At 52.2% G+C, this 25,401-nt stretch overlaps 1 protein-coding gene across 8 annotated transcripts; it reads right to left on the minus strand.

Annotated features, from left to right (window-relative positions):
- Window positions 1-894: 894 nt before the first annotated feature.
- TRAF1 (TNF receptor associated factor 1) lies at window positions 895-23,617 on the minus strand. Of its 8 annotated transcripts, none has more exons than XM_079926702.1 (9): window positions 23,312-23,348; window positions 21,381-21,435; window positions 19,818-20,226; window positions 17,808-17,892; window positions 9,189-9,254; window positions 8,279-8,689; window positions 6,617-6,794; window positions 4,287-4,435; window positions 895-2,205 (listed from the first exon to the last, which is right to left on the minus strand). In XM_079926702.1, exons 3-9 carry the CDS (start codon window positions 19,955-19,957, stop codon window positions 1,987-1,989), a joined length of 1,248 nt encoding a protein of 415 aa, XP_079782828.1. In that variant the 5' UTR covers window positions 19,958-20,226; window positions 21,381-21,435; window positions 23,312-23,348; the 3' UTR covers window positions 895-1,986. The 8 variants fall into 8 exon arrangements, with proteins under 8 accessions (XP_079782828.1, XP_079782826.1, XP_079782831.1 ...); XM_079926700.1 differs by lacking the exon at window positions 23,312-23,348 and adding an exon at window positions 22,934-23,289; XM_079926705.1 differs by lacking the exon at window positions 23,312-23,348 and adding an exon at window positions 22,934-22,950 and having other exon boundaries at window positions 21,381-21,429.
- Between the last annotated feature and the right edge of the window lie 1,784 nt (window positions 23,618-25,401).

The raw sequence follows: 25,401 nt of genomic DNA on the forward strand, positions 1-25,401 counted from the left end.
AGACCTTTGTTTCTACACACATCAAGGAAGCAAGTCAGCCTCATGACAGGTTGTCAGCAGCGGGGACGAGAAAAAGAAGCCCTGACACGTTTGTAGCCTATCACGTGTGGCAAGATGCCATTACACTACAAAGCACTAGGGCTCGGGTATCATATTTGGGCCTCGTGAAAACTTTGTGAGCTGGGCAGGGCCAGGCAGGATGCTTCCCCGTGTTTGTAAATGAAGAGGCTGAGGTATGATGGGATACCAGGTCTGGACTAGGGGTGGGTCTGGGTTTTCTGATATACTGATCCCACTGGGCCGTGCTGCTCCGTTACCTCTTATGTGAGCATCATCCTCACAAACGCTGGGCTAGAGAGGACAGGCAGGGCTGCTGACCCATTTCACAGATGAGAACCCTGAGGGTGTGAGACATGAAGCCCATCACAGCCTCGGCAAATAGAGGAAGAGTAAGCTGCAGGGAAGCCTGGTGGGGAGAGGAGCGGGGGACCTGCCCTGCATCTCTGAGCGGCAACGTGCAGCCTCAGGGCTCTGGAAAGACGGGCGAGGGTCCTTACAGGAACTGGTTGTGTAGGGACCTCCAAGGTGAGAAGACAAGCATGGGCCGCAGCCAGGCCAGGCCAGGTGAGCAGTGGTGCCCGGGCCTTTCTCTCTCTAGCCTCTCCTGTGTAGCATCTCCTTTGAGGTCACAGAACTCAGCGAGGGAGGCAGGCCGGGGCGGTTCCCCCATTACAGTCAGAAGACTGAGGCAGAGAGGCATGTTCCTGCCAGCACACCAGCCTTGGATGCCACCTGCAAAACTGGCAGCGCCACCCAGACCTCACAAGTCACCACCAACTCCCACAACCATACCCTTCATGAAAAGTGCAAAAGACATTTAAAAAAATTCTTTGGTTTTATACATATAAAAGGTCAACATCTGTGGGTGGCTCAGCGGTCCTGATCCATCAACTAGAGATGTGGTTGCCTTCGTTCAACAGGAGACACGGGATTCTGGAAATGGCCAAGAGTGGGGCCCCCAGGCAGGCAGCGTGGAGAGTCTGTGCCCCTCTCCTTCTCCGTGCTCCTTCCAGCTGCCTCTGGGAGCTAGGGACCTGGTTTCACCTGGAGAAGGTGGAGGGGCGCTCAGCTGGGGGACGCGCAGGACGCAGGGCCTCTGCGTGGCTCTGCATGGAGGGCAAGCAGACTGCCGGGCCCAGGGTGGCAGGTACCATGCGGGTCAGCTCAGCCCACCTGGCGGTACTGAAGGTGAGTCAGGAAACTGGAGGGCATCGGGCTCCTGAATGTTTCCAGACCCCCTGCGGCACTAGGCCTCATCTGGCCCAGGAGGCCTAGAGTCAGAGACTCTGGGCTGGAAGGATCCATGAAGGTCTTCAAAACCACCCCTCCCCGCATCTGATGCCCTCCCCGCAGCGTAGCCCCCTGGTTTTGCTTGTTCACCTCCAGTACTGGGGAACTCGGTCCAGGCTGGGACAGATTGAATTCGCACTGGCACCCTGTCACTTCCACCCCCTGGTCCTGGTTCTGATTCCAAGCAGGACGAGAGCAAGCTCACTCTCCGTGGCGGCCTGCAGAGGTCTTCCCATCCCTGGAGCTTCTTTGCTGAGGTCCCACACCTCCAGTTCCCCATCCATGCCCCAGCCTGGTCCCCACACCCTCCCCATCTCGGCCAGAGTCCATCTCAACATTCAGAGCCAGGTGGCTCTCGGGGCTCCAGTGCTGCACGGTCAGTGCAGGGGGATCAGTCCTGCACCACCTCCTTTGGGACCGTGTGCCTTTGTGGGCCCAGTCCAAGGTCCCGCCACACTAAACCGATAGCTAGCCACGGTCAATCTGTCCGCTCGGCTCATGTCATGCCAGCCCCGGCCCATCACTGTGCCTTGGGATCTTGGGCGCCAAAGGCAGGACCTCAGTCATCTTGCTGAACCCCCATCTGAGCGGGTGCTCCCTCGGGACCCGGGTGCGGCTCGCTCGGCCCCTCCTGCCCTAAGCGTCTGTCTCCACGATGCACTTGAGAAACATGGTGTCGTCCTTCACGTAGGCATGCTTGGGCGACTGCAGCTTGTTGAGGGGGAAGAAGAGTGGGCAGCCGCTGGCCACATTGGTTTCGCTCTGGGGCCGCTGGAAGGATGCTGAGTTCAGGTCGGGCCGGAAGGCGTCGATGGCGTGCTCACGGTTGTTCTGGTCGAGCAGCATGAAAGTGACCTGCGGGGCAGGGGCCAGTGGGAGATCAGGGACAGGGTCTGTGCCTGTCACCCGTGCAGCCCCTCTAACCCTGAGCTCACACTGATCAGGAGTCAAAGAAACACGTAAGGACCACACATGGCGTACAGGAAGAGCCCGGAAACAGAAGCACCTGGTACCGTGAGCAGGCTTCAGGGGTGTCCCACGATTAGAGCTCAGGTGTTCTTAACAGGACGGGGAATTCAGATGCCACTGCCAGTTGTGGTTGGCTGTTGGGGGCTAAAGGGGGGACTAAGCCCGGACAAGGAGGTTGGACTCCATAACCCAAGATGTCCCTTCCTGCACTGAGATGTCTGTCTGATCCTTCAAACACAGCTGGACCCTCCCAGGCGAGAGCAGACAGGCCTTCCACTGAGCAGACGGCAATCAACACCCTGAAACACGAACCCAGCTTCTGGTCTGTACAGGGGCCCTGTGTGCCTCCGAGAAGCCAACGATCTCAAAGTGACACACAGCCTCCTCCCTGGCACACGTCACTGAAATGCCCATCGCCCACTGCAGCAGTCAGTTCTCAAACTTGGCTGCACTTTAGAATTCCCTGGGAAGGTTTGAAAACTCCCAATGCTCATGTCTCACCATCTATGGGAGTGAGACCCAGTCATTAGTATTTTGAAAATCCCCCCAGCACATATGGGAACCACTGACCTACTGACTCATAGCCAGACCACTGCGGCACTACCGCTTCCACCCCACCTGCTCGCCCTTATCTTCCTCCACCCAGCTGAAGTGTGGAGTCCACACCCTCCCCTTCCCCTCTCCCACTCCCTTGCTGCCGCTGTCCACCTGCGGGGAATCCCTGCCACACTCCCACCTCTGGCGGCCCTTTTAAGCATTTTTAACAAACTTTATTTTTCAGAGCAATTTTAGGTGCACAGCAAAATTGAATGGAAAACACAGAGATTTCCGAGTACATATCCCCACACGACCTCCTACACTGTCAACATCCCCATCAAAGCGGTACATTTGCTACAGGTGATGAACCTATGTTGACGCATCATATTCACCCAAAGTCCCTAGTTTAAGGTTCATTCTTAGCGTTGTACATTCTATGGGTTTGGACAAATGTATAAGGACGTGAATCTTATCATTATAATATCATTCAGAGTATTTACACTGCCCTAAAAATCCTCTGCGTTCCACCTATTCATCTCTCCTCCCCTCCATGAAATCCTGGCAACCACTGATCTTTTTACTATCTCCACAGTTTTGCCTTTTCCAGAGTATCATGTAATTGGAATCACACAGTATCTAGCTTTTTCAGACGGGCTTCTTTCACTCAGTAATATGCCTTTAAGCTTCCTCCATATCTTTTCATGGCTTGGTAGCTTATTTCTTTACAGCACTGAATAATATTCCACTGTCTAGATTGACCAGAGCTTATTTATCCGTTCACCTACTGAAGGACATCTTGGCTGCTTCCAAGTTTTGGCGATTATGAATAAAGTCGCTGTAAATATCTGTCTGCAGGGGTTTTGTGTGGACGTAAGTTTTCAACGCATTTGGGTAAACACCAAGGAGTGTAATTTCTGGGTCACATGATAAGAGTATGTTTAATTTTGTAAGAAACCGCCAAACTATCTTCCAAAGTGGCTGCGCCATTTTACAGTCCCACCAGCAGTGAGGGAGAGTTCCTGCTGCACCACATCCCTGCCAGCATTGGGTGTTGTCAGCGTTTGGGATTTTGGCCATTCTAAAAGGTGTGCAGAGGCATCTCCTCCTCCTTCTCTTTTTCTGAGAATGCTGTCAGTTCAGGCCAGCCCCACAGGACCTCCTCCAAGAAGTTTTCCTTATTCACCCCCAACATGAACTTCATCTCTACATGTCTTCCAGGGTCGCTGGTCCAAACATTTTAGCTCCTAGACTCAGAATGCAGCAAAGAGCCTTGGCTACTAGATGTGAACTCAGGCTCTTGTTTTATGAGGGGAAACTGACAGCACGGAGGGCAAAGGATCTGCCGAGGTCACACAGGCAAGTTCATGGCTCAATCAGGATCAGGACCCAGGTTTCCTCCATCCCACCCCCACTGTCCCCCAGGCCCATACCTTGTTCCGGAAAGGCCACGGCAGCAGAGCATCATACTCCCCTCTCATGATCACGATGAAGAGGGACAGGTGGGTCCTCTTCCCCGTCCCATCCCCATTCAGGTAGAGCCGCAGGCACAACTTGTATCCGTACTTGGCAGTGTAGAAGGCTGAAATGAGGAAGCCAGAGTCAGCGCCGAGGCAGCTGGAGAGTGCTGGGCTTTGCAGATGAGGAAACTGGGACTGACAGTTAGGCATGCCCAGGTCATGGCTCAAAACTACAAAATCGGGACTTCCCTGGTGGCACGGTGGTTAAGAATCTGCCTGCTAATGCAGGGGACACGGGTTTGAGCCTTGGTCCGGGAAGACCCCACATGCCGCAGAGCAACTAAGCCCGTGCGCCACAACTACTGAGCCTGCGCTCTAAAGCCCGCGAGCCACAACAACTGAGCCCGCGCACCACAACTACTGAAGCCTGCGTGCCTAGAGCCCATGTTCCGCAACAAGAGAAGCCACCGCAACGAAGACCCAATGCAACCAAAAAAAAAAAACCATAAAAATGAAATCTGGGGATGGAGCTCAGCATTCTTCTCCATTACAGAGCATCAAATCTTGGAGATCATCTGGCCTGGTGGCTGTCAAAGGCCATCAGAATCACAGATTGCCCCTGGAGCTTCTGACTCAGTAGCGCTGGGGTGAGGACTGAGAATTGGCATTTCTAACAGGGGACAGAGATGCTGCTGGCCCTGGGATCACACTTCTTTTTTTTTTTTTTTTTGCGGTACGCGGGCCTCTCACTGTTGCGGCCTCTCCCGTTGCGGAGCACAGGCTCCGGACGCGCAGGCTCAGCGGCCATGGCTCACGGGCCCAGCTGCTCCGCGGCATGTGGGATCTTCCCGGACTGGGGCACGAACCCATGTCCCTAGCATCTGCAGGCGGACGCTCAACCACTGCGCCACCAGGGAAGCCTGGGATCACACTTCTGATTTAACCAACCTGCATTTTGTAGTCGGGAACCCAAGCCCAGCAAGGGGAAGTGGCTGGCCACAGTGTCACAGTGTACTGGGGGCAGAGACAGAATTAGGGGCCAGGCCTCCTACCTCCCAACACAGAATTCTTTCCGCTGCCCTAGGCCAAGCGGTTGGGGTCTCCTGGAGGCTGGGAGAGAGTGCGGTGAATCACAGTGCTGCCGGCCACCGCTGGCAAAGGCCCCCGGGATGAATCATCCCCTGGTGATTAGGCACAGGGGCCTGTGGGCTCTCTCCCTGGGCAGCTGAAAGAGCCATCTGAGTGTGGGTTCCAGTAGCCGTCACCATGAGGGCCCTTCTGGGAGGGGCTGAGCGCGGACAGGGTGTGGAGGGTATGCGGGAAGGAGTGGAGGAGGGACAGGCTGACAGTCTGACTCATCTGTGCCCCTTGTGTTTTGGTAGAACAGGAAGCCAGAGACACTGCTTGCTTTTTCCCTCTCTGGAAAGAAGCCAGGACAAAAAAGCTTACGTGTAGGAGGCGAGGCCACCCCCTGAAGGGGCTGTCCCTGTTCCTGAGGAAAGGGGGGCTGGCTTTGGGACCCAGCCTGCTCTATGGTGTGGGGCAAGCTCCCATGCCCCTCTGAATCCCAGCACTGTTGACCTTGGGTGTGTCAGAGGAGCAGATGGCCAGGAAAGGCACGAGGCTGGAGCAGATGTGAGTGGTGGTTAAAACTGCCATCGGCAGAAATCCTCCTTAACGACCCACCCGTTTACTTAGAGGCACGCGAGTGAGGCCAGGGGAAAAGCACACAGGTCTGAGCACAAATACACACATTGTTACACAGACAGCTATCAGTTAATTAGGAGAAACAACAACCGAGTAACTGCCTACTTCATGCAAGACCTCGTGCCAGGCCCAGGGGCCCCAGAAACGACTAAGAACTGCCCCAGTGTACACAATACTCAATCACGTGCTCCCCACAGTGGTACACAGAGAGTTTTCCACTTGTCTTATTTCAGACCACGGGGTCTCGGAGGGCAGGGCCCCATGGTATTTACCTGTGAAAGTCACCCTGGGCTTCCCTCGCATCTACACACTTTGGTTCACAGCGCACTCTCTTTCACAACCGATATCCACACAACGTAGATCATTTTATTCCTAGTTGCAGACCATGACGGATGTCCAGGGAGGTACGCCTGGTGCAAACAGCCCCTGATCCACGCGGCTGAGCGGGGAGGGGCCTACTACCTCCGCGGGCCTGGTAGCGCCGGGGGCCTGAATGGACACTGGCCTAACTGGGCGCAGCCCGCCTGTCAGAGCGGGACACCCACCCCCCCCCCCGCCTCCCCCAGCTGGTGTCTGTGCCCCCGGGGAGGCCTTACCTGGGGAGAAGAGGCTGACGGTCCTGCCGCAGGCTGACTCATGGCACCGCCTGGTGACACTGGTGACCTTCCATAGGAACGTGCCGTCGTAGGAGGCCTCTTCCATGAGGCGGAAGCTCTGCTCCAGCTTGCCCAGGGCCTGGTCTTTCTGGGCCAAGGTCTGCTGCAGCTCCATCACCTGGGGCGGGGAAGCCCATTCAGCCAGGGGCACCAGAATCCAGCTTGGCGGTGGGATGGGGACAGCGGGATGTAGAGACAGGGCTGCCCCCGAATTTGCTTTCCTTGCCTCCCTCAGCCACGTGCATCTGCCTTTGTACATGCCGTCCCTCCTGCCCGGGATTCCTTTCCCTTCCTTGTCCACTGGCCAACTCCTGTTCATCCGTCAGGAACCTGGCTCAGAGAGTTCTTCCTCTGCGAAACACTTAACCACTGCCCTAGCTCAGCTGGTTTCTCTCTTTCATCTTCGATCTTATAGAGGCTTTACAACCACCTGAGATATATTTTTCTGCCTTTCCAACAGGATAGATGGTCTCCCCTATCAACAGCTGGGCCCATGCTCATTTTATCTGTGTCCATGCCTTGCACAGTGTCTGGCACGTAAGAGCAGAGCCAGGAAATTCGTTAATGAACTGAAGACACAGTCACTGCCCTCAGGGAGGCCATCACCTTCCAACTGGGGCAAGAGTTACATAAATAAATCCTTTACTTCGCCACCCAAACCCAGTGCCTGGCTCTTCTGGTAGGTTCCTCCACTGACATTTGAAAGAATACAAATTTATTCTTGGGTGTACTCAGGTAGGGAAGTCAGGAATGGAAGTGAGTGTCCTTAAAGAAAACTGAAGCCCTAATTTTACGGATGGGAAAGCTGCAGTCCTGTGATTTGCCCAGATCTATACAGCAAGTTAATGGTGGACCTGGAACGAAAATCCAGGCCTAACTCAACATGAGACGGTGAAGTAATGTTGCCGCCCCTCCAAAAAGCAACATTAACATTGTGACTGGTTATATTAAGAAAAGTATAAGCTCTGGAACATAGGAGGGGACAGTCTGGTGCAACCAAGAACTGTCAGATAAGTGGATTATCTGGTGGTTTGACACCACCACTCTGAGTGTGTGGAATCCTTTAGAGGCTGAGCCAGCACATATGAGGACAGCATGAAACGATGTGCTCTGATGAAGTGGTGAAGGCACTGGGGGTGTTTAGCCTAAAAAAGGAAACACTCAGGATATTATTACTGACTGCTCATCTCTGAAGGGCTTCCATGGGGGCTAGAAGTCAGATGTTTTGGGGGCCCCGAGGGGCAGGGAAGACACAGGAGGCTGATTTTAGTTAAGTATGAGGGAGAACTTTCTAGTGGTACAAAATGTCCAGCTGTGGAATGAGATGCTTGGGGTGGGAATAGTCTATTGCAGAAGTTTAAGCAAAGGAAAGGAAGCACTGGACGGGGGAGTTTGACCTTGACTATAACTTCTGACTCAGTCCTCTTCCTAGAAGGCTGTGGGATGCAGGAGAGATATTTTTGAAGGAGGAGTGACTGGTCTGCACAGGGAGAATGCTTAGCAGGAAGGCTGGTCCTCTGCTCTGGAGACAAGATGGGGCGGCGGGGCGGTGTGGGGGGGGCCCTGAGCTGCCTTGAGGGTAAACGTGCCTCCCATGCTCACCCTCCGTTCCAAGCTCAGGATGTGCTCACGGCCCAGCCGGCTCTGGTGGATGGAGGCGGCCAGGGCCAGGTGGGAGGCCTCCACCTCCTTGTTGAGGACGGCGACAATGTTCTCAAACACGCACAGCTTCCCCTCCAGCTCAGTCAGGAGCTTCTCCTTCATGAAGTGCTGCAGGGCCAGCTCCTCCTGGCTCTCGGAGCAGGGGGCCCGGTAGCAGTCCACCTCTAGGTCCCCAGCTGTCTCCACAGCCCCCTGCAGCTGCAGGTCTGACAGATTCTGCTCCAGGGCCATGGGTCCAGACCCCAGGCCAGAGCCCAGCTGGGCCTTCCACTGTTTCATGAACCCTAACAGCAGGTTCAGGTGGGTAGCCTGGGAGGTGACCTCATGCTCCTGCATGAACTTTGGGCCCCCCTGCCAAGAGAGTGGGGCTGATCAGTGAAAACAGAGGGGGAGGGAGAACCAGGGAGCAGTGGAGAGTCCTGCCACCAAAGGTTGCCAAGGGAAGTCATATCCATTCATCCGGCCAAGGGAAGTGTACAGCAAGAGGGATTCGGAGAAGGACCCTGGCATGAGACATACCCATGATGAGCTGTGTCCATCCCAGCCTCCAGAGCAACAATTCTGCCATGCCCTTGAGCGCACTGATGATTCAGGACCATGGAGAGAGGCAAAGGGGTTTCTGGGGGTGCGGGCGGTGGTCATTTTTGTGATGCTACAATGCCCAGGCGAGACATTAAGAACTCCCCTGAGTACGAAGATGATTTACTAGTGATTTTGTTGCTTGGGAAAGTCATGTAAGGTACATCCAGAGGCATAGCTTGATGTTGTGGGAACATCCCGGAGGGGCTGATGGGAAGGTCTGAGACTGTAGTATACAGATAGGTCTCCTCTCTCACACTCAGATGCTTACCTTGAAGGCGCAGCCAACACCTGCAAAGGGACACCCAACTCCAGCCTCAGCCACCTCGGGGTGATCCTGGAAATAAGAACCATGTCACTGGATGTTATGGGGCTCCCAGTGGCACTGGGGCTCTCTGCAAAGCACCAGCATCCACCAGGCATGAGCTGGGCTGGGCCACAAAACTTTGCACATGCTGTTCCTTCTGATTCAGCCGTCCTGTAACCCTCCTTCAGAACAAGAGCAGGGCCCCTGCTGTGATCCTGGGAAGCGCTGCCACCTCTCCTGATGGGACATGTTCCACTCAGCCCTGTAATCATCATTTACTTTTTGGTTGCCCCCACTGGTCTGGGGGCTCTGTGAGGGCCTCTAACAAGCAACTTGACAATACTGTTAACCTATGTGTAAGTCTGAGGAGTTTACAAAATGCTTTCATAGTCATAATTCTTCCTAGGGCCCCTAACAACACTTGGGGATAGCAGGGTAGGTTTTTTGTTCCCATCTGATTGATGAAGAAACTGAAGCTCACAGAGGGGCAGGGATTTACTCAAGGAGGAACAGCTAGGAAGCAGCACAGCTCCAGGGATCTTCCTACCCCATGTCTCTATATCTTATCAAGAGTAAGTCCAGGGCTTCCCTGGTGGCGCAGTGGTTGGGAGTCCGCCTGCCGATGCAGGGGACACAGGTTCGTGCCCCGGTCTGGGAGATCCTGCGTGCCGCGGAGCGGCTAGGCCCGTGAGCCATGGCCGCTGAGCCTACGCGTCCGGAGCCTGTGCTCCGCAATGGGAGAGGCCACAACAGTGAGAAGCCCGCGTACCCCAAAAAAAAAAAAAAAAAAAAAAGAGTAAGCCCAGGAGAGACTGGGAGAACATTTTTTCCTAAACATAGACCTGGAAAGGGCTTATATCCAGAATATATAAAGAACTCTTACAATTCAATAAGACAAACAACCTAATACAAAATGGTTAAAATACTGAACAGATACTTCACAAAATAAGATACACAAATAACAAGCCTATGTAAAGATGTTCAACATCACCAGTCATCAGAGAAATGCAAATTGTAACGAAATGCCACTGTCCACTCACTAAATGGCTAAAATTTACAAAGAACGAGAATATCGAGCTTTGGTGAGAACGTGGAGGAACTGAAACACTCATAGGTTGCTGGTGGGAATGCGAAATGGTACAACCGCTTTGGGAAAATCTATGGAAGTATCTCATAAAGTTAAATCATACATACACAAGACCGTGCTTATCAAGTTATCAGACAACCCACACATTCCACTCCTAGGAATTTACCCAAGAGAAAGTGAAAATATGTCCGGGTATATGTAAATGTTCACGGCAGCTTTACTCGTAAGAGGCCCACACTGGCAGCAATCCAAGTATCCATCAACTGGTGGATGGATGAACAAAGTGTGGTATATCCGTACTCCCGGACGCTACTCAGCAGTCAGATGGACTAAATTACTAATATGTGCGATAATATGGAGGGACCTCAAAACATGCTAAATGAAAGAGTCAAACACCAAAGACTACATACGAGGATTCTATTCTTACAAGATTCTAGAAAAGGCAAAACTATAGTGACAGAAAATAGACCAGTGGCTTCCTGGGCTGCAGCTGGGGGAGACTGACTGAACAAGGGCACAAGGAAGCTTTTTCTGGTGCAGAAACATTCACCCTCCTGACTGCAGGTCACACGATTGTATACATTTCCTGGCATTCATCAATCTGTACACTTAAAATGAGTGAATTTTATTACATGTAAATAATATCTTGATTTCCTAAGAGCTTTGTTGTTGTTTTCAAGAATAACCTCATGGGGTGATGTGAAGGGAGATTTGGATGAAAGGAGGGGAGGACAGAGGTCTTTTGGGCTGAGCAAATACAAAGCCACACTAGTTATTATTCTCTAATAGTAGAATAAGTGAGAGCTGTGGGCTTAATGAGTACAGTTGGTTTGGGACACAGAGCACAGCCCAGCAAAAGGCCACCCCCCACTTTGCCCCATTGCCCCGGGCTTCAAGCACAAGTTGCTCCCAACAAAGAACAGAAAACAGATGTTTTACTGGGGAGGGGTGGGTAGCCTTGTCAGGGAGACTGCAATGGCTTTGGAAAGTGCCCTGTGATGCAGCCTCTCCCAGAAGGTAGTTCCCGACATGAGGGAAGGATGGAGGGCCTGAGGCCAGTGAGGAACCTGGCGAATGCACAAGGGGTCATCTCTCAGGCCCTGAAACTCCCTACGAGCCCATGATTAGAATCCTCTGCCGTTCTAAGGGTATATGCTTGAAGTGAGAGTCAGAGGGAGGTAAAAACATGAAAGTCATAGAACTAACGGTGGGAGTCCAGAATCGCCCACAGGTGGAGAGGCACACGTTCCTTTGGCATCTGAGCCCTGTGGTGTGTCTGTGCAATGAAAGCCCATGCAGGCTGGCAAGTGCTACATGGGTGGAGCGGGCATCCTTATTACCATGTACAATGGGAGTGGGCTGGGACCAGCCTCTCATGTCTGGCAGAGGAGGGGCAGGGCGTAACTTGAGAGGCCGCTGGTGGCCAGCCAGGCTGCCCAGAGTCCCACCATCAGTCACTCAGCACTCCTTGGGGTGCTTTCCAGGGTTAAGGGGGTGGGCTCTGGAGCCAGCCTGTCAGGGTGCAAAGCGCATCTCTGTCACTTCACACACTATCTATGTGGCCCTGGGAGAGTTATTAACCTCTCCATGTCTCAGTTTCCCAGTCTTCAAAATGAGTATAATAACAGAACTCCCCCTTTAGAGTTATGGTGAGGATTAAATGCCATAATATAAGTAAATTCTGACATGAGTGACCTACTGTGCTATAACAAAATACCACAAACTTATTGGCTTAAAACAACCCCCATTGAGACTTCCCTGGTGGCACAGGGGTTAAGACTCCACGCTCCCAATGCGGGGAGCCTGGGTTCAATCCCTGGCCAGGGAACTAGATCCCACATGCATGCCGCAACTAAGGAGCCCACCCACGTGCTGCAACTAAGGAGCCAGCGAGCCGCAACTAAGACCTGCCACAACCAAATAAATAAACAAACAAACAACAACAAAAAGCCAACCCACATTTTTTGGGTTGGCCAAAAAGTTCGTTCTGGTTTTTCATGTCATGGGAAAACCTGAACGAACTTTTTGGCCAGCCCAATATTATCTTACAGACCTGGAGATCAGAAGTCCTAAAAGTGAGCAGGATTGTGCCCCTTCTGAAGGTCCAAGGTGAGCACCTGTTTTCTTGTTTTTCCAGCTTCTGAAAGCCACCCGCATTCCTTGGCTCAGGGTCCCTCCCTCCATATTAAAAGCTAGCAGCAGAGCATCTTCCAATCTCGCTCTGATTCTGATTCTCTTGTCTCCCTCTTTTGGGGGCCCTTGTGATAACAATAGGCTCACCAAATAAGCCAGGGTCATCTCCCCATCACCAGATCCTTAATTTAATCACATCTGCAAAGTCCCTTTTGCCATTGTTATGGGCTGAGTAGTGTCTCCCCACCCTGAATTCATATAGGGAAGTCCTAGCTCCCATGAACATGACTGTATTTGGAGACAGAGTCTTTAAAAGAGGTAATTAAGTTAAAAGGAGGTCATTAGGGTGAGCCCTACTCCAATATGACTGGTGTCCTTATAAGAAGAGAAAATTAGGACACAGACATCCAGAGGGAAGATGATGGGAAGATGCTGGGAGAAGAGGGTATCCACAAGCCAAGGAGAGGGGCCTCAGAAGAAACCAACTCTGTCTAGAACTTCTTGCCTCCAGAACTGTGAGAAAACAGATTTCTGTTGTTCACACCACCCAGTCTGTGGTACTTAGTTACGGCAGCCCGAGCAGACTAATAGAGCCATGTGAGGTAACATATTCACAGGTTCCAGGGATTAACACGTGGACATCTTTGGGGAGCATCATTCTGCCTGACGCGGTGCTCAGTAAATGTCACCCATGATTAGTAGAAGTACTATTATTAGCAAAATTATTCCTGTGGATTAAGCACTGCCCTTGGGACATCTTTTTCCTTTTGCTAATGGCTGTCACATACACGCATCTCATTTAATCCTCACATCTCAAACTCTTAATAACTAATTCTGTAAAACCCTATTTTCCCACTGGAGGTTCTGCCTCTCGTGTAGGTGAGGAAGCTGAAGCTGAGATGGCCGGTGACTTGCAGGATGCAAGTTTGGGGCAAGGCTGTGGCAGAGGCCAGGGGCCTGGAATCTACGGCCAGCATCCTTCCTCCCCACCAGGAGTCCTCACCTTGACTAAAGGGTAGCCTCATCTGAAGTCCAGGGACCGAGGGGACTGGAGAGGGAAGGGGCTGGGGTCGCAGAGGAGGAACGGGGCATCTGTCCTGAGCCAAGCCTGTGCCTGTCTGGTGCCACAGGAGGCCCCTGTGTGAGCGGTCTCATTGCTTGCAAACTGCCAAAAATAAAATTCGCAGTGGAATTTCCTCTGAGGAGGAAACAGAGAAAACAAAATCCCAGCCCTGAGGGAACACTTGTCCTTCTGTCCACGTCCGAGAAGTCTGGGGGTGTGTGGTGCTCCCAGCTTCCCTGCTTCCCCAGGCCCTTTGTGACGGGGTCAGGAGAGCTCCATCAAAGGGCCCCCACTTGGGGACCTGGGGGCCTCCGAGAATGTGAGCGTCAAGAGGGTGCCGGGAGCATGAGAGCTGCCTCCATGAAGCTACTGCACAGAGCGGAGGGTCTGCAATGTGCCAGGCACTTCCCACGCTGCTGTGCTGGGCACTGAGGCTGGTCAAGGTCTTGGATGCCAGGAGGGGCTGTTTTCGCTTGGGTCTCAGCTAGTGCTGAGGGAGAGGCACTCGGCAGTGACAGGGTGGACTCGGTCCGCTCGCCAGTTCCTGCCCGCCTCTGTACCTCAGTCAGTTTCCTTTCTGGCAATCTCTGCTTGGCTCAACTGCCACCTCCTCCAGGAAGTCCTGCCTGATTCCCCTAGTTGAAAGTAGTCTTGCCCATTCCTGTTTCCACAGCATTTGGTGGATTCCAGCACTTAAGGCGGACTGTGTATTTAAACCTGTGTAAAACATTTGGGGGTGATCCACCATCTGGAGGCAGCAGAGAGAAGATGTCAGCAGCCTAAGGGGCAGGAGTGGGAGCCTGGCTCTGCCCCCCCTTTGCTGTATGACTGGTGCAGGCACACCTCTTCACTGAACCTCAATATATTACCCACTGGTGAAATAGGGGTATCACCACTGCGCATGACACAGGATGTCACGGGATCGATAAGGTTACAGATGCAATTGTCAAGCTCAGGAGTGTAAGGGGGTTCATTTCCAGGCATTGCATTTCAAAGGACACAGATATGCACAGAGGCTGAGGACAGACTCAAGATGGACGTGGTCAGCGTCCTTCCACAGACTCAGGACCGCCTCAGGGGACAGGAGGCTGACTGACTTACTTTTTGTGGCCCCAAGGGAGACAGACTTCAGCTCAGTACAAACAAAGAGGAAAATGGTACAACAGTTAGTTCCCCATGGTGGAAGTGGTGGTTTCATGCAGTAATGAGCTCCCCATCACTGGAAGGACACAAAGCCACTTGGCAGGAATCCAGTACAGAACGGAAATTGGACTAGACAGCTTGACCTCCTATCATTTTCTGATTCTAGAATAATTTAAGGCACTCTTGTAAGCCACTGGCAGCAGATGCCAGCTTGCTTTTGACCTTCCTGAGTGACCTCAGAGGGAAGAGAGTGAGAGAAACAATCCCATTCACAGGGTCTCAGGCAGACAGCATTGACTGCTATTTCCTGGCCACCGGGTCGTCCCCTAATTCATTGTCACTTCTGTAGGAAGGTCATTCTAGGCAAGAACCAAGTCTCTAACCAGGTCAACAGTTATCCTTTAATATCTGCTTCTTAACATGAGCTAATCGGTCTCGGGCTTTGAGCACTTCTTAGAGAGACATTAATCTAATGAAGTCAGAGGAGGAGGACAAACTGATAAGCAGATGGCATGGAAAGTGTTGCAAGAATGGGCACCTCGGGGCTTAGCTCAGCTGGTCTCCGGCCCGGCCTGTCCACCCCACCTTCACTTCCCAGGTTTCCCCAGATGCACAGACTGCAGAATCACCACGTATACAAAGTGTTGATTTATAATCAGCTGCTTTCCTTTGGTCAAAAGTCCCCCCAAAGTTCCCATTGGGTCAGAAGCTGAAGGAGTCCCTGGTCTTTCCACTTGTGGCTTTGTGCAGGTGTCAGACCACTGGCTCATCCCACCCCCCAGCTTTCCACTGGGGGGTGTACCCTCCTCCCACTCTGTAGCCTGTTTCAGTGCCTGTAATTCCATCATTAGAGTCACTTCATTTGGTTTAAGGCAGCGGGTTTCAAACTGTGCTCTGCAGGGCCCTAGGAATCCCCAGTGTCTCTGAGAGGCTGGGACAGGAGAAGGAAGTGGGGTAACCGAAAGGACAGGGCTCCAGGCTCCCCTTTAATCAGAACGCTTCTACTTTCATCTGATTTCACATTAACAAAGATGAAAAAATTAAGACTACTGGGTTGAGAGATATTAAAATATCTCATCTTTATGTTATCTAAGATTTGTACAATGAATCTGTATTCATTTTGTTAAGAGGCAAGAATAAAACACGTCAAAACAACAGCCCTGATGCCTTCGGGCAGGCAGGTGCCTTAGAAAGCATCTAGCCCATGTCCTCTTTCGAGGGTGGAGTACAAAGATCTCAAATAGGGAGGCTTGGAAGGTTATTCCATGGGTGTTAATCCTATTAGCTCTTAACCACATTGTAGAGTACAAAGTTCTGGGGAAATGCACGGGAGCCTTACTATTAATCCCTTGAGGACCTGCGGGGGGAGAGGGTTGCTGACAGGAAGACAGGAAAGCCCTCAAAACCAGCCCTGGTGGGACAGGAAATTCCTCCAACTCTCTGCAGGAGAGGGGCCAGAGCGGAGAAGGGGTAAGGAGGCGTGGAGACCTGCCTGCCTCTGGTTCCACAGCGGGAGGGAGAGCTGCCCTGCCAGCCGCTGACTGGCAATGGGACATTGCAGATGCTGGAAAGACCCTGCACAGTCAACCTAGCATCTTCACTTTACAGGTGGAGACAGGGGAGTCATCTCAGCCATGCACTGAATTATAAAGCCATCCTCAGACACCAGTCTCCTGACCCCTGGGCCATGGTTTGGGCAAGGGTAGAGCTTTGGTTGAAAGAAGCCAGTGCCTCACAGTGTGGACAGTGCTGGTGGCCAAGTTGGCGAGACCCTGGTCATGAGGGAGCTTTGCAATGAGATGCCCCTGTGGGTGTCGGGGCCCATGTGTAAGAGGGGGTTAGATTTACAGCAGGGATTCTTAAAGCTTTGGATTCACAGACCAATACCAGTTTGTTTGCTTTTTAAATTAGGAGATTAACATAAAGATTGCCATTTAAAAATTTTACTAAATAAAGGCTTTACCCCCGAATTCTATCACCTATCACGATCATTTCCTTTATACAAAGACATGAATAGGAAGGGCATCATCTCAGAGTAAAAGTTGACTCTATAAATGGAAAGAATTTACTTTTATAAGAAAAACTCATAACAATTTCCTTATTTTTTTTTTTTATCATTTTTGTCATGAACTGGTGGGAATGGACCAGTGCTCGTCAACATATGGGAACCTCTGGGCTGGACGGATTACCTACGAGGGTCCTTCTCCAGCTCAGAAGGGCTGGGGTTCTAAACTGATGCCTGAGGGTATCTCTTTGGCCCCTCACACTACCAAAGTTGTATCTTATTCCTGGAAGCACGGTTTGGCAGAGCCGGAGAAGTGAGATGAGGATGGCCTGTCCCTGTCTGAGGGCAAACAGGGCCAGAAAGAACTGTCTAGGTCAAGAGTTGGCAAACTTTTTCTGTCAAGAGCCAGACAGTGAATATTTTGGGCTGTGAGGCCTCTGTTGCAACTATTCACCTCTGCTGTTTCAGGACATAAGCAGCTACAGGGACTTCCCTGGTAGCACAGTGGATAAAACTCCACGCTCCCAATGCAGCGGGCCCAGATTCGATCCCTGGTCAGGGAACTAGATCCCACATGCATGCCGCAACTAAGAGTTCGCATGCCACAACTCAGGAGGCTGCCTGCTGCAACTAAGACCCGGCACAACCAAATAAATATAAATACATAAATAAATATTAAAAATAAAAAAGCAGCCACACGCAAGGCATATATACATGAGTGAGTTGTGGCTGTGAACCAATATAACTTTATGTAGGGACCTGGAAGTTTGAATTCCTTATAATTTTCATGTGTCACAAAATCTCATTCTCCTTTCAATTTTTAGAAACCTTTTAAGTGTAAAAACCATTCTTTGCTCGTAAGCCGTACAAACAGGCGGCAGGCTGAGTTGGGCCCGCAGGCTGTGGTGTGTTGACCCCTGTCTAGATGCTGTTCTCACCCTGAGTCTGTCACGGGTCGGCCAGGTGGCTTGGGGCAAGTTGCTTCCCCACCGCAAACGTCAGTCTCCTCACTGCTGACAAAATGAATTCAGTCTAGACTCAGACAAGGAAGGAGCCACCTGGTAGGGACTAGGTGGGCAGATACCTACTTGGCCTCTTCCCCTGCCAACGGAGACAACTGACAGACAGTCTTTCCTGGCAGTGCCAACTTACCTGCTCCTGAGACAGAAGGCTTCCTGGCCTTTCAGATGGTGTGTCATCCCCTTTGCATTTGGGACAGATCCGATCCTCACCATTCCTGGGGACACATGAACAAATGCCACTGAGTGAGGCATTCACGACTCCATGGCACCAACCACCGTCCCCAGAGCTCCAAATGCCTAGCCCTTGCCCAGTGTGGCAGCTGATACCAATGAGCGTGCAGCTCCACAATCCCAGACCCACCATTCCCAAACCAATGTTTTCCTGTAGTTTGCAGTGAGCTTCTCTGGCAGCCAAACCTGATCTGAAGTGACTAGAGGCTATTCAAGCCCCTACTTATCCCACTTAGCGTGAATATTTATGTTTGCAGAAATATCCATTGCTTGATTATAAGGTGCATCCCCAATTCCCGCTGGAAGAATTACACAGTAATGCACTGACTTGCTTTTCTAAAATCTGAAAAACTTCTCCATTCCAAACTACATCTGACCCCACGGGTTCAGATAAAGGATTGTGGATGTGCAGCTATATTAGTTCTTCTCAGCTTCCTCTATTTTATTTTGGTCTCTTATTTTTAGTAATTACAGATGACCATGGCCTCTCAGAATAAGAAGGGGCCTCCGAGAACACCTAGCCTGAGGTTCTTAACCAGGAGTGGGTGCCGGACTCTGAATGGGGTGACACATGGTCCTATGTGCTTTAACAAAGCTCCCAAGCGATCCGGTCCTCAGTGAGAGCCACGGGTCAGGCCCATTTTACAGGAAGGAGAATGAGGCCTCAGAGGACGTATGGATCCACCAAGGTCGAGGGAGGCAGGCGCAGAGCTGAGCAGAGCTCTTCAGGCCTCAGGCCTGGATCCCTCTCCCACCTCTGCCAGGTTTTGGAAGGACAGCGAAGGAAGCCAAGAGACCCATTGCAAAAGCCTGAGATGAAGTCAGGATGGTGAAACCAGTCGAGCTTTGCTCCTCCCCCCACCTGCCCTTCTCACCACCACCTCTCTCCGCCTTCTCTCGGCCTCCTCCTTTGTGAAAGCATTGGAACTCCTCAAGCTTGCCTGAGAAGTTTCCCACCTTCTTAAACTGCAAAGTCCCAAACAAAAGTCTTGCTGGGGGTGCACGGCAGTTTAAGAACACATCTGCCAGGAAACTGACCTGCGGCAAACTGACCTCATCTGTCCATTAGGCCTCACTGTCCTCATTTGTAAAATAGGGTAATAATAGTATCCACCTTTCCAAGGAGCTTCTGAAGACACAAGGAAAGAGTGCTTGGCACACAGTTGGTACATAATAGTTGCTTAAGGTGGGATACTGACGATCATATTGATGTCACACCTCTCTGAGTTATTTATATTTTACATATAAATATACACATATTTTAATATATAATATACAATGTAAATTATATACGTATATTTTATACACATGCAAAATGTGTGCATTGTATATATTTATATGCAAATATATACATATTTTATATATACATCCATAAATGTATAATATATGAATACAAAAAATATCTAGTCCCCTTTAAAAGCATTCCCAGCAAACAGTCTGAGGTGATGGGTGATATTGTGGAAGAAGATATATTTGTACAGCAGTTTGTCATTTAGCAGGGAGTTTATATTCATTATTACAAGGATTTTTTGGAATGTTATTGACTGGGCCTTGTAACAATCCTGGGAGGTAGAAAATCACTTTACAGGCATTTTACAGACAAGGAGGCTGAGACATCAAACAATTTGCACAGGCCACACAGTAAGTAGCCCAGCTGGACCCAGAGGCTCTCCCCCTGACCCCGGATGGCCTTCTGCTAAGGGAGCTGACGTCTTTCTGTGGCTACTTCTCCTCCCACCAACAGTCAGACGGGGCAGTGTCCGGGACCCTTGAGGAACAGGTGTGGAAGCTGAAGCCAGAGAGGTGAAGTCACCTGCCCAAAACCACAGCTCCTCTCACCCCCGCCTCCCGTGAGGGGTCCCTCCCTGGCACCTCCTTCCCACCCGCCTCTTCTCCTCCGACCCCTCACCTCACGTTCTCAGAGAGACAGACGGCGCAGCAGAGGGGCCTGGGCTCTGGTGGGTCCTGGCAGACGGTGGGGGGGCACCCAAAGGGGAACTCGTTCTCATCGGGGGCCGGGTGGCGGCTGCTGGCGGAGCCAGAGGCCATCTCAGGGTCCCAGGCTGGCTGGTGGGGGGCCCCTGTTCAAGCTCCTCTGGGGAGGGGACCAGCTCCGTGGAGTCTGTGCTGGGAGAAGAGGTGAGTGCTGGCCGGGCCCCCCTCTCTGATGTGCAGGAGTCTGATGATTTTATCTTCTCGCTGGCTTGTGCGGTTCAACGTCACAGCTGAGTCACAGCAGGGATGAGACAGGAATTACCCTTTGTGGTGAAAAAAATCCCCTGGATGGTGACTGCAGGCTCTAGGAGTGTCCAGTCATTCTTTTGAGCAAGAGGGAGGGGAAAGCAAGTCAGAGAGAAAAAAGAACCGTGTCACGGACTTTCAGGAACCACAGTTAGAGTTTCCCCAGTCGGAGGACCTCAGGCTGCCACTGGCTTCCTCCACTTCCTCCCCAGGGGACAGGAGCAGAGAGAGCCCCAGTCGGTGACTTGTCTATGTTCCCTGGAACCTCCGAGCAGCCTAGGATACTCGGTGTGGGTGTTCACTGCCCCGGTGGAAATCCCCAGGGTTCTGGAGTCAGGTCCAAAAATGCAAGTTCCGTGCATATTAGCTCTGCCCTGTCCAGAGTATCTTAGGTAAAAGTCACTTTTGCACAGCGGGTCTCAGTTACCCCATCTGTTTATAAAAAAAAAAAAAAAAAAAAGGAATTGCAACAGGATTATCTCCAAGACTTCTCTGGGGTCTAAAATTCTGGGACCGCATGGCCAAGGCCAGCAGGAAGGCTTCTGATGGCCCAGCCCTGCCCGTGGCGTTCTTCATCAGTATGTGTGACACCTGGCCCTCCCCTCTGAAGTCCGAGGCCTCAGGACCATGGACTGCTCAGGGCCCTACCTCCACGGCCCCACTCAGGAAGTCATAGGTGGCCACAGACTCGGATCAGGCGCCACCACTTCCTGGCCCTGAGGAGAACAAAGGTCTAAATAAATACAAGGTCACGAGGAGTTGGTCTCAGCAGCCAAGTGGGACGCAGATCCATGGTTGTGTGGGAAGCATGGCTCCTGGCACATCTACCATGCCCCAGGCAACATTTTCCTTCCTATTCCTTAGAGCAACCTGTTAGGAATTCCGCAGGCATGGGGAGGCACAGAGGAGCAAGATGCCTGGTCCAAAGTCACACAGCACCTGGTGGTACAGCACGATGACCACCAGGTCTGTGGGACTCTAAGCTCTGTGTTCTTCCTCCCATTCAAGAGAGGCAAAAACAAGGCAGCTTGGTGGAGCCTACAGAGCCCAGGATGGAGGTCAGAGCTTCTAGCCTTTGTTTTCTCACCTACCAAATGGAAAAGATGATCCCTCCACATCTTTCTATTCTGCTGGGTTGCTACTAGGGGTTTTGCAAACTTTCATAGTAGTTTCAAATCACAGGCTTCGAGGTCTGACAGATCTGAGTTGGGACCCTGAGTCCATCACTTACTAGCTGTGGGTCCTGGGACAAGGTCAGTAACTTCTCTGCACCTCAGTTTCTGCATCTGCAAAATGGGGTTAATATTAATACCTACTTCACCTGACTTGTAATCACTAAATGAGATCATGGGTGAAAGCATGGCATGGTGCACGGCCCAAGTGAAGTGCCCGAAAAACTTTGATATTGTTGATGGCCACAGCCCTTCCAGCTCCTCAAGGTCACGAAGAAAGACTAAAATGGTAAGTTATGCTTATATAGTGTTTTCACATCCATCAACTTTAGATGAGCCTCACAAGTGGGCAAGGCAGGTCTGACGTTGTCCTCTGACCCTAGTAAATTCAACTGTCCACTTTCCCGGGAGCGATGCCGAGTCTGCCTGGGGTCGCTGGCAAAGAGGGCATGGCACCCTACCCTACTGCTGCAGTGGAAATCAGGACCTCCACCCTCACCTGGGCCAGCCCTGACCTGGCCCTCTCAGCAAACGACCTTGAGGCCTACTTCGGAGAAAGACTATCAGAAAGCCACTCACTTAACCACATACCCCAAACCTGCAAACTTCCCTGCGTCCCCACCTGCTCCCTCCTTCCCTTGGTTTGGCACAGGAACCCAAGATTTCTCTCTCCATCCAAGTTCTTCGGTCCCTTTCTCTCTGCTCCCTTTTCTCTCCCCTCTGTCTTCAATGCCTCCCAGCTCCTTCCTATCAGCAGCAAAATATCGCAAGCTGCTCTAATAATTACAAGTGAAAAGTAACAGGTGCTTTTAGTGCCGTGTTAAGTGCTTTTACAGGCACCATCTCATCTAAGCTTCACGTGAACCCTATGAGGCAGGTATTGTCATCTTCATCCCCGTTTTACGGAAAAGGGAACTGAGGCACCAAGAGGTTCAGTGACATGCCCAAGGACTCCCCGATAGTGAGTGGGGACTCGGGAGCCCTGAGCCTGTGTTCTAACCACACATGGTGCTTTAAAACGCCCTTTACCCTCATTCCACATTCCTCTCCAACATCTACACCTTCTCACTTTAACATAACTCCTAGAAAATACTGTCTACACGGACGCTCCGCTTCCTCACTCCAATCTCCATGGAACCATCTCCCCAAGGTTCTCAAGGTCGAGGGTGCCAAATGTCCGGGGCTTGTCCCAGTTTCGATCCAACCAGCCCTGTGGCCAGCACCTGACACGCCTCTTGGCGCCTCCTTTCCAGTTCCCTTCCTTGCTGTGGCCTCCTGCACCCGTTCCGTGCTCCCCCCCGCCCCCACTTCTGTGGCTGCTCCTCCTTATGTCTCCTTGACCCCCTTCTCTTCCACTCTTAACCGCCATCAGCCCCATCTCCGCGCCTCCCCCCGCCGCGGGCCTCGAAGACGCGGAGTCTCTGCACTGTTACACCCGCGTCTCCCCAGCCTTCCACTTGTCCTTCGGGGCGCAGCTGGACCAGACCCCACTTTCCCTGGGAGTCCCGGTGGGCTGCCCCAGGATAAGGTTGGGCTCCCAGCTTTGTGATCCCACCGCGTCCCGCAGCCGGATTACAATCACCCCCCGCCCGGCTCAGTGATGCCGGATGACCTGTCCGTGTCCCCCAGCCCCGTTCGTGCGCCCCGCGCGGGCTGGTGACGGCCGTCTCGCCACCGCCACATCTCCGGATGCGTGCGCACTGATGGGAGCAGAGCGGCGCCCGCGACTATTCAAGGATGAGCCCCCGCAGGGCTGCCCCGGGCGTCCGCAGGAAGGGCGGGGGCAGCGAGTCCGGGGCAGGGCTCTGCAGCCGGGATTCCAGGTCCCGGAGGCGCGCGGGGGTGGGGGGGGCCGCACTTGGGCAGCCCCCGCCCCCGCCCCCGCCCCAGAGAGCTGGAGCCGGGCTGTCCCGAGCGGGGAGCGCTGGGGCGGCGGCCGGGAGCCCGCGCAGTCCCGGGGCGGGTGGGGGCGGGGTGCAGTGCAACCAACCTTGGCGCCGCCGCCGCTTCCCAGCGGCCCGGCGGGAGCTTCCGGTGGCGCGAGAACTCGGCCCAGCCGGCGGAAACCCGGGAGGGCAGGCCCGGGGCCGGTTCCTGCAGCCGGAGCCGCCTTTCCGAGGCGGCCTCGGGGGCGGGGCGAACGCTCCCCGAATGGGGAAACTAGGCCCGGGGGGGCATCCGCGGCGTCGCAGGCTCTGTTTTTCCACTGAAGACTGACCTTCCGTTCTCCCCGCGCGAGTTCCTGGCACGTGTGTGGGACTCAAAGTGTTCGCAGACTAAACGAACACGGACTTGGGACTTGAACCGCCATCCTGTCCCCTGCCTGCCTGCAATCCCGCGTGGGGTGGGGCGAGCAGCAGCAAAACCCAAGTCTTAGCCCTCTTAGATTCCTGCAAGGTCCTAGCACAGTGTCAGGTTCGTCCAAGCTTATTGGGTTGGAGCACTCAGCGAAGAGATGTACAGAGCGGTTCTGAAGGCACGGGGCTTCCACAGAACTGGGTGTTTTCAGGAACCGTTTCTGGTTTTGTCTAAACACACACACAGCCACTTATTCCCTATGAATTTTGTGTATATCAATCAAAATAGTTATGATACTTAGTGTTGGGGTAGAATTTCTGTCTAAAAGGTACAAACAACCGTTATTTTTGCGAATTTGATGAAGGCTCCTTCTCCATCAAGACGTAACATCTGCAGGACTGTTAGCTGAGGAAGGAGTGAGCCTGCCTACTTTGTTGGTTTTGTTTCCTTTCTGTGGCTCAGAGGCACCCATTACATTCTCTATGTATTAGGGTCCCATTTTTTGTCTTGACACCAACTGGAGTTGGGAACTGTGTTTTACTCCTTTGGTTTTGTTTGTTTTTAACCTGGGATGTATTTAAGCCTCTCACTCACCTGGGGCAGAACTCCCAGCTTCTGCCTGAGGAGCTGATGCTGCAGGATAGAATCCTCCTGGAGGGGAGGCGCCTGCCTGCAGACAAGCAGAGGGTCTCAGGGGCCTCCAAGACAGGCAATCTGTGGGACACTGACCAGAGGTGGCTTCTGTGGTCACGTTCAATTCTAAGAGAAAAGGATTTAGAGCTTTGAGTCTCTGATTTAAAAATTCATTGATTCTCAGTGCAGTGGGACCTCTAAAAGCCCTTCTCTGCTCCCACCTCTCTCCCACCCGCCCCCTTCCTCTCTGCCCCGGGCCAGTGTAAGTGAGCAGGCAACCTGACTTTACTGTCTTCATGTGCCACATCCTGTTTTCAGATTAATGAGCTCATTTGGTGGAAATTTACCAAGGGAAATAGTTTAATTTTGGAAAGTACCAAAAACTTATCTGTAGTCACTCGACTTATTTTTGGGGGCTCTTGAAATAGAGGGGGCATCACCAGGGGACCTCTGAGCCCTCAGCAAGTGGCAAGCCTGCAGAAATCGAAAGCGGAGCCCAGTGATGCTTAACCTGACTCAGAAAGGAATCGAAACCCTTTGGAGACCACTCATCTCTACCCAGTAGAAAAAAAAATTTCTTTTTCCCAAAAATAAGTTTAAGAAGAAAAGTAGTCCATCTGGCTAAGGCCTAAGATCTGGTGGTATGAACCTGGGGCCATGATTGGGGAACAAGAAAGCACACACAGGGCAGTAGGGAATGTTTGAGCCTCAGCAGTCCCACTCACATCCATAATCTGCTCTGCTTGTTCTACAAAGCACCAAAAGGTTTCCATTCTCCAGTTTTGCCCCAATCCTTCAGCTGTCAGGCTCTTGACATTGAAGTTGCCTGCTAGCCTTGTAGCCTTTTGAGCTTGTGATTCCTGCAAGGAACTAAGGACTGAGTGGCCAGGAGGACTATGGAAAATTAAAGTTTGGTGATCCATTCTGCATTGAAGATGGTAAAGCACGTGTGACAAGCCCCGTAAGTGTCTGACCACCTCCTGGCCTGCCCTGTTTCCTAGAGGAGAGATTTTTCATCCCTTCTGTGATGCAGAAGAGAAAAATGGTGAAAACTGACAAGGCGCTGACAGTTCAGTACTGGAATGAAAGGAATTGTGTCTTCCTTCTCTGCCCCCATCTGAAATCCATAGTGATATTTTGGAGGACATA

Source organism: Stenella coeruleoalba, assembly GCF_951394435.1.
Source record: "Stenella coeruleoalba genome assembly, chromosome: 7".
Classification (NCBI taxonomy): domain Eukaryota; kingdom Metazoa; phylum Chordata; class Mammalia; order Artiodactyla; family Delphinidae; genus Stenella; species Stenella coeruleoalba.

What these genes read in the sequence shown, in the direction of transcription:
- TRAF1 (XM_079926707.1), bottom strand. Translation starts at nt 19,957, where the DNA reads ATGGCCTCTGGCTCCGCCAGCAGCCGCCACCCGGCCCCCGATGAGAAC. An exon ending in CGTCAGCCTCTTCTCCCCAG is followed by an intron (nt 4,436 to 6,616) that starts GTAAGGCCTCCC and finishes TCCTCATTTCAG; the next exon opens with CCTTCTACACTGCCAAGTAC. An exon ending in CGTGGCCTTTCCGGAACAAG is followed by an intron (nt 2,206 to 4,286) that starts GTATGGGCCTGG and finishes CCTGCCCCGCAG; the next exon opens with GTCACTTTCATGCTGCTCGA.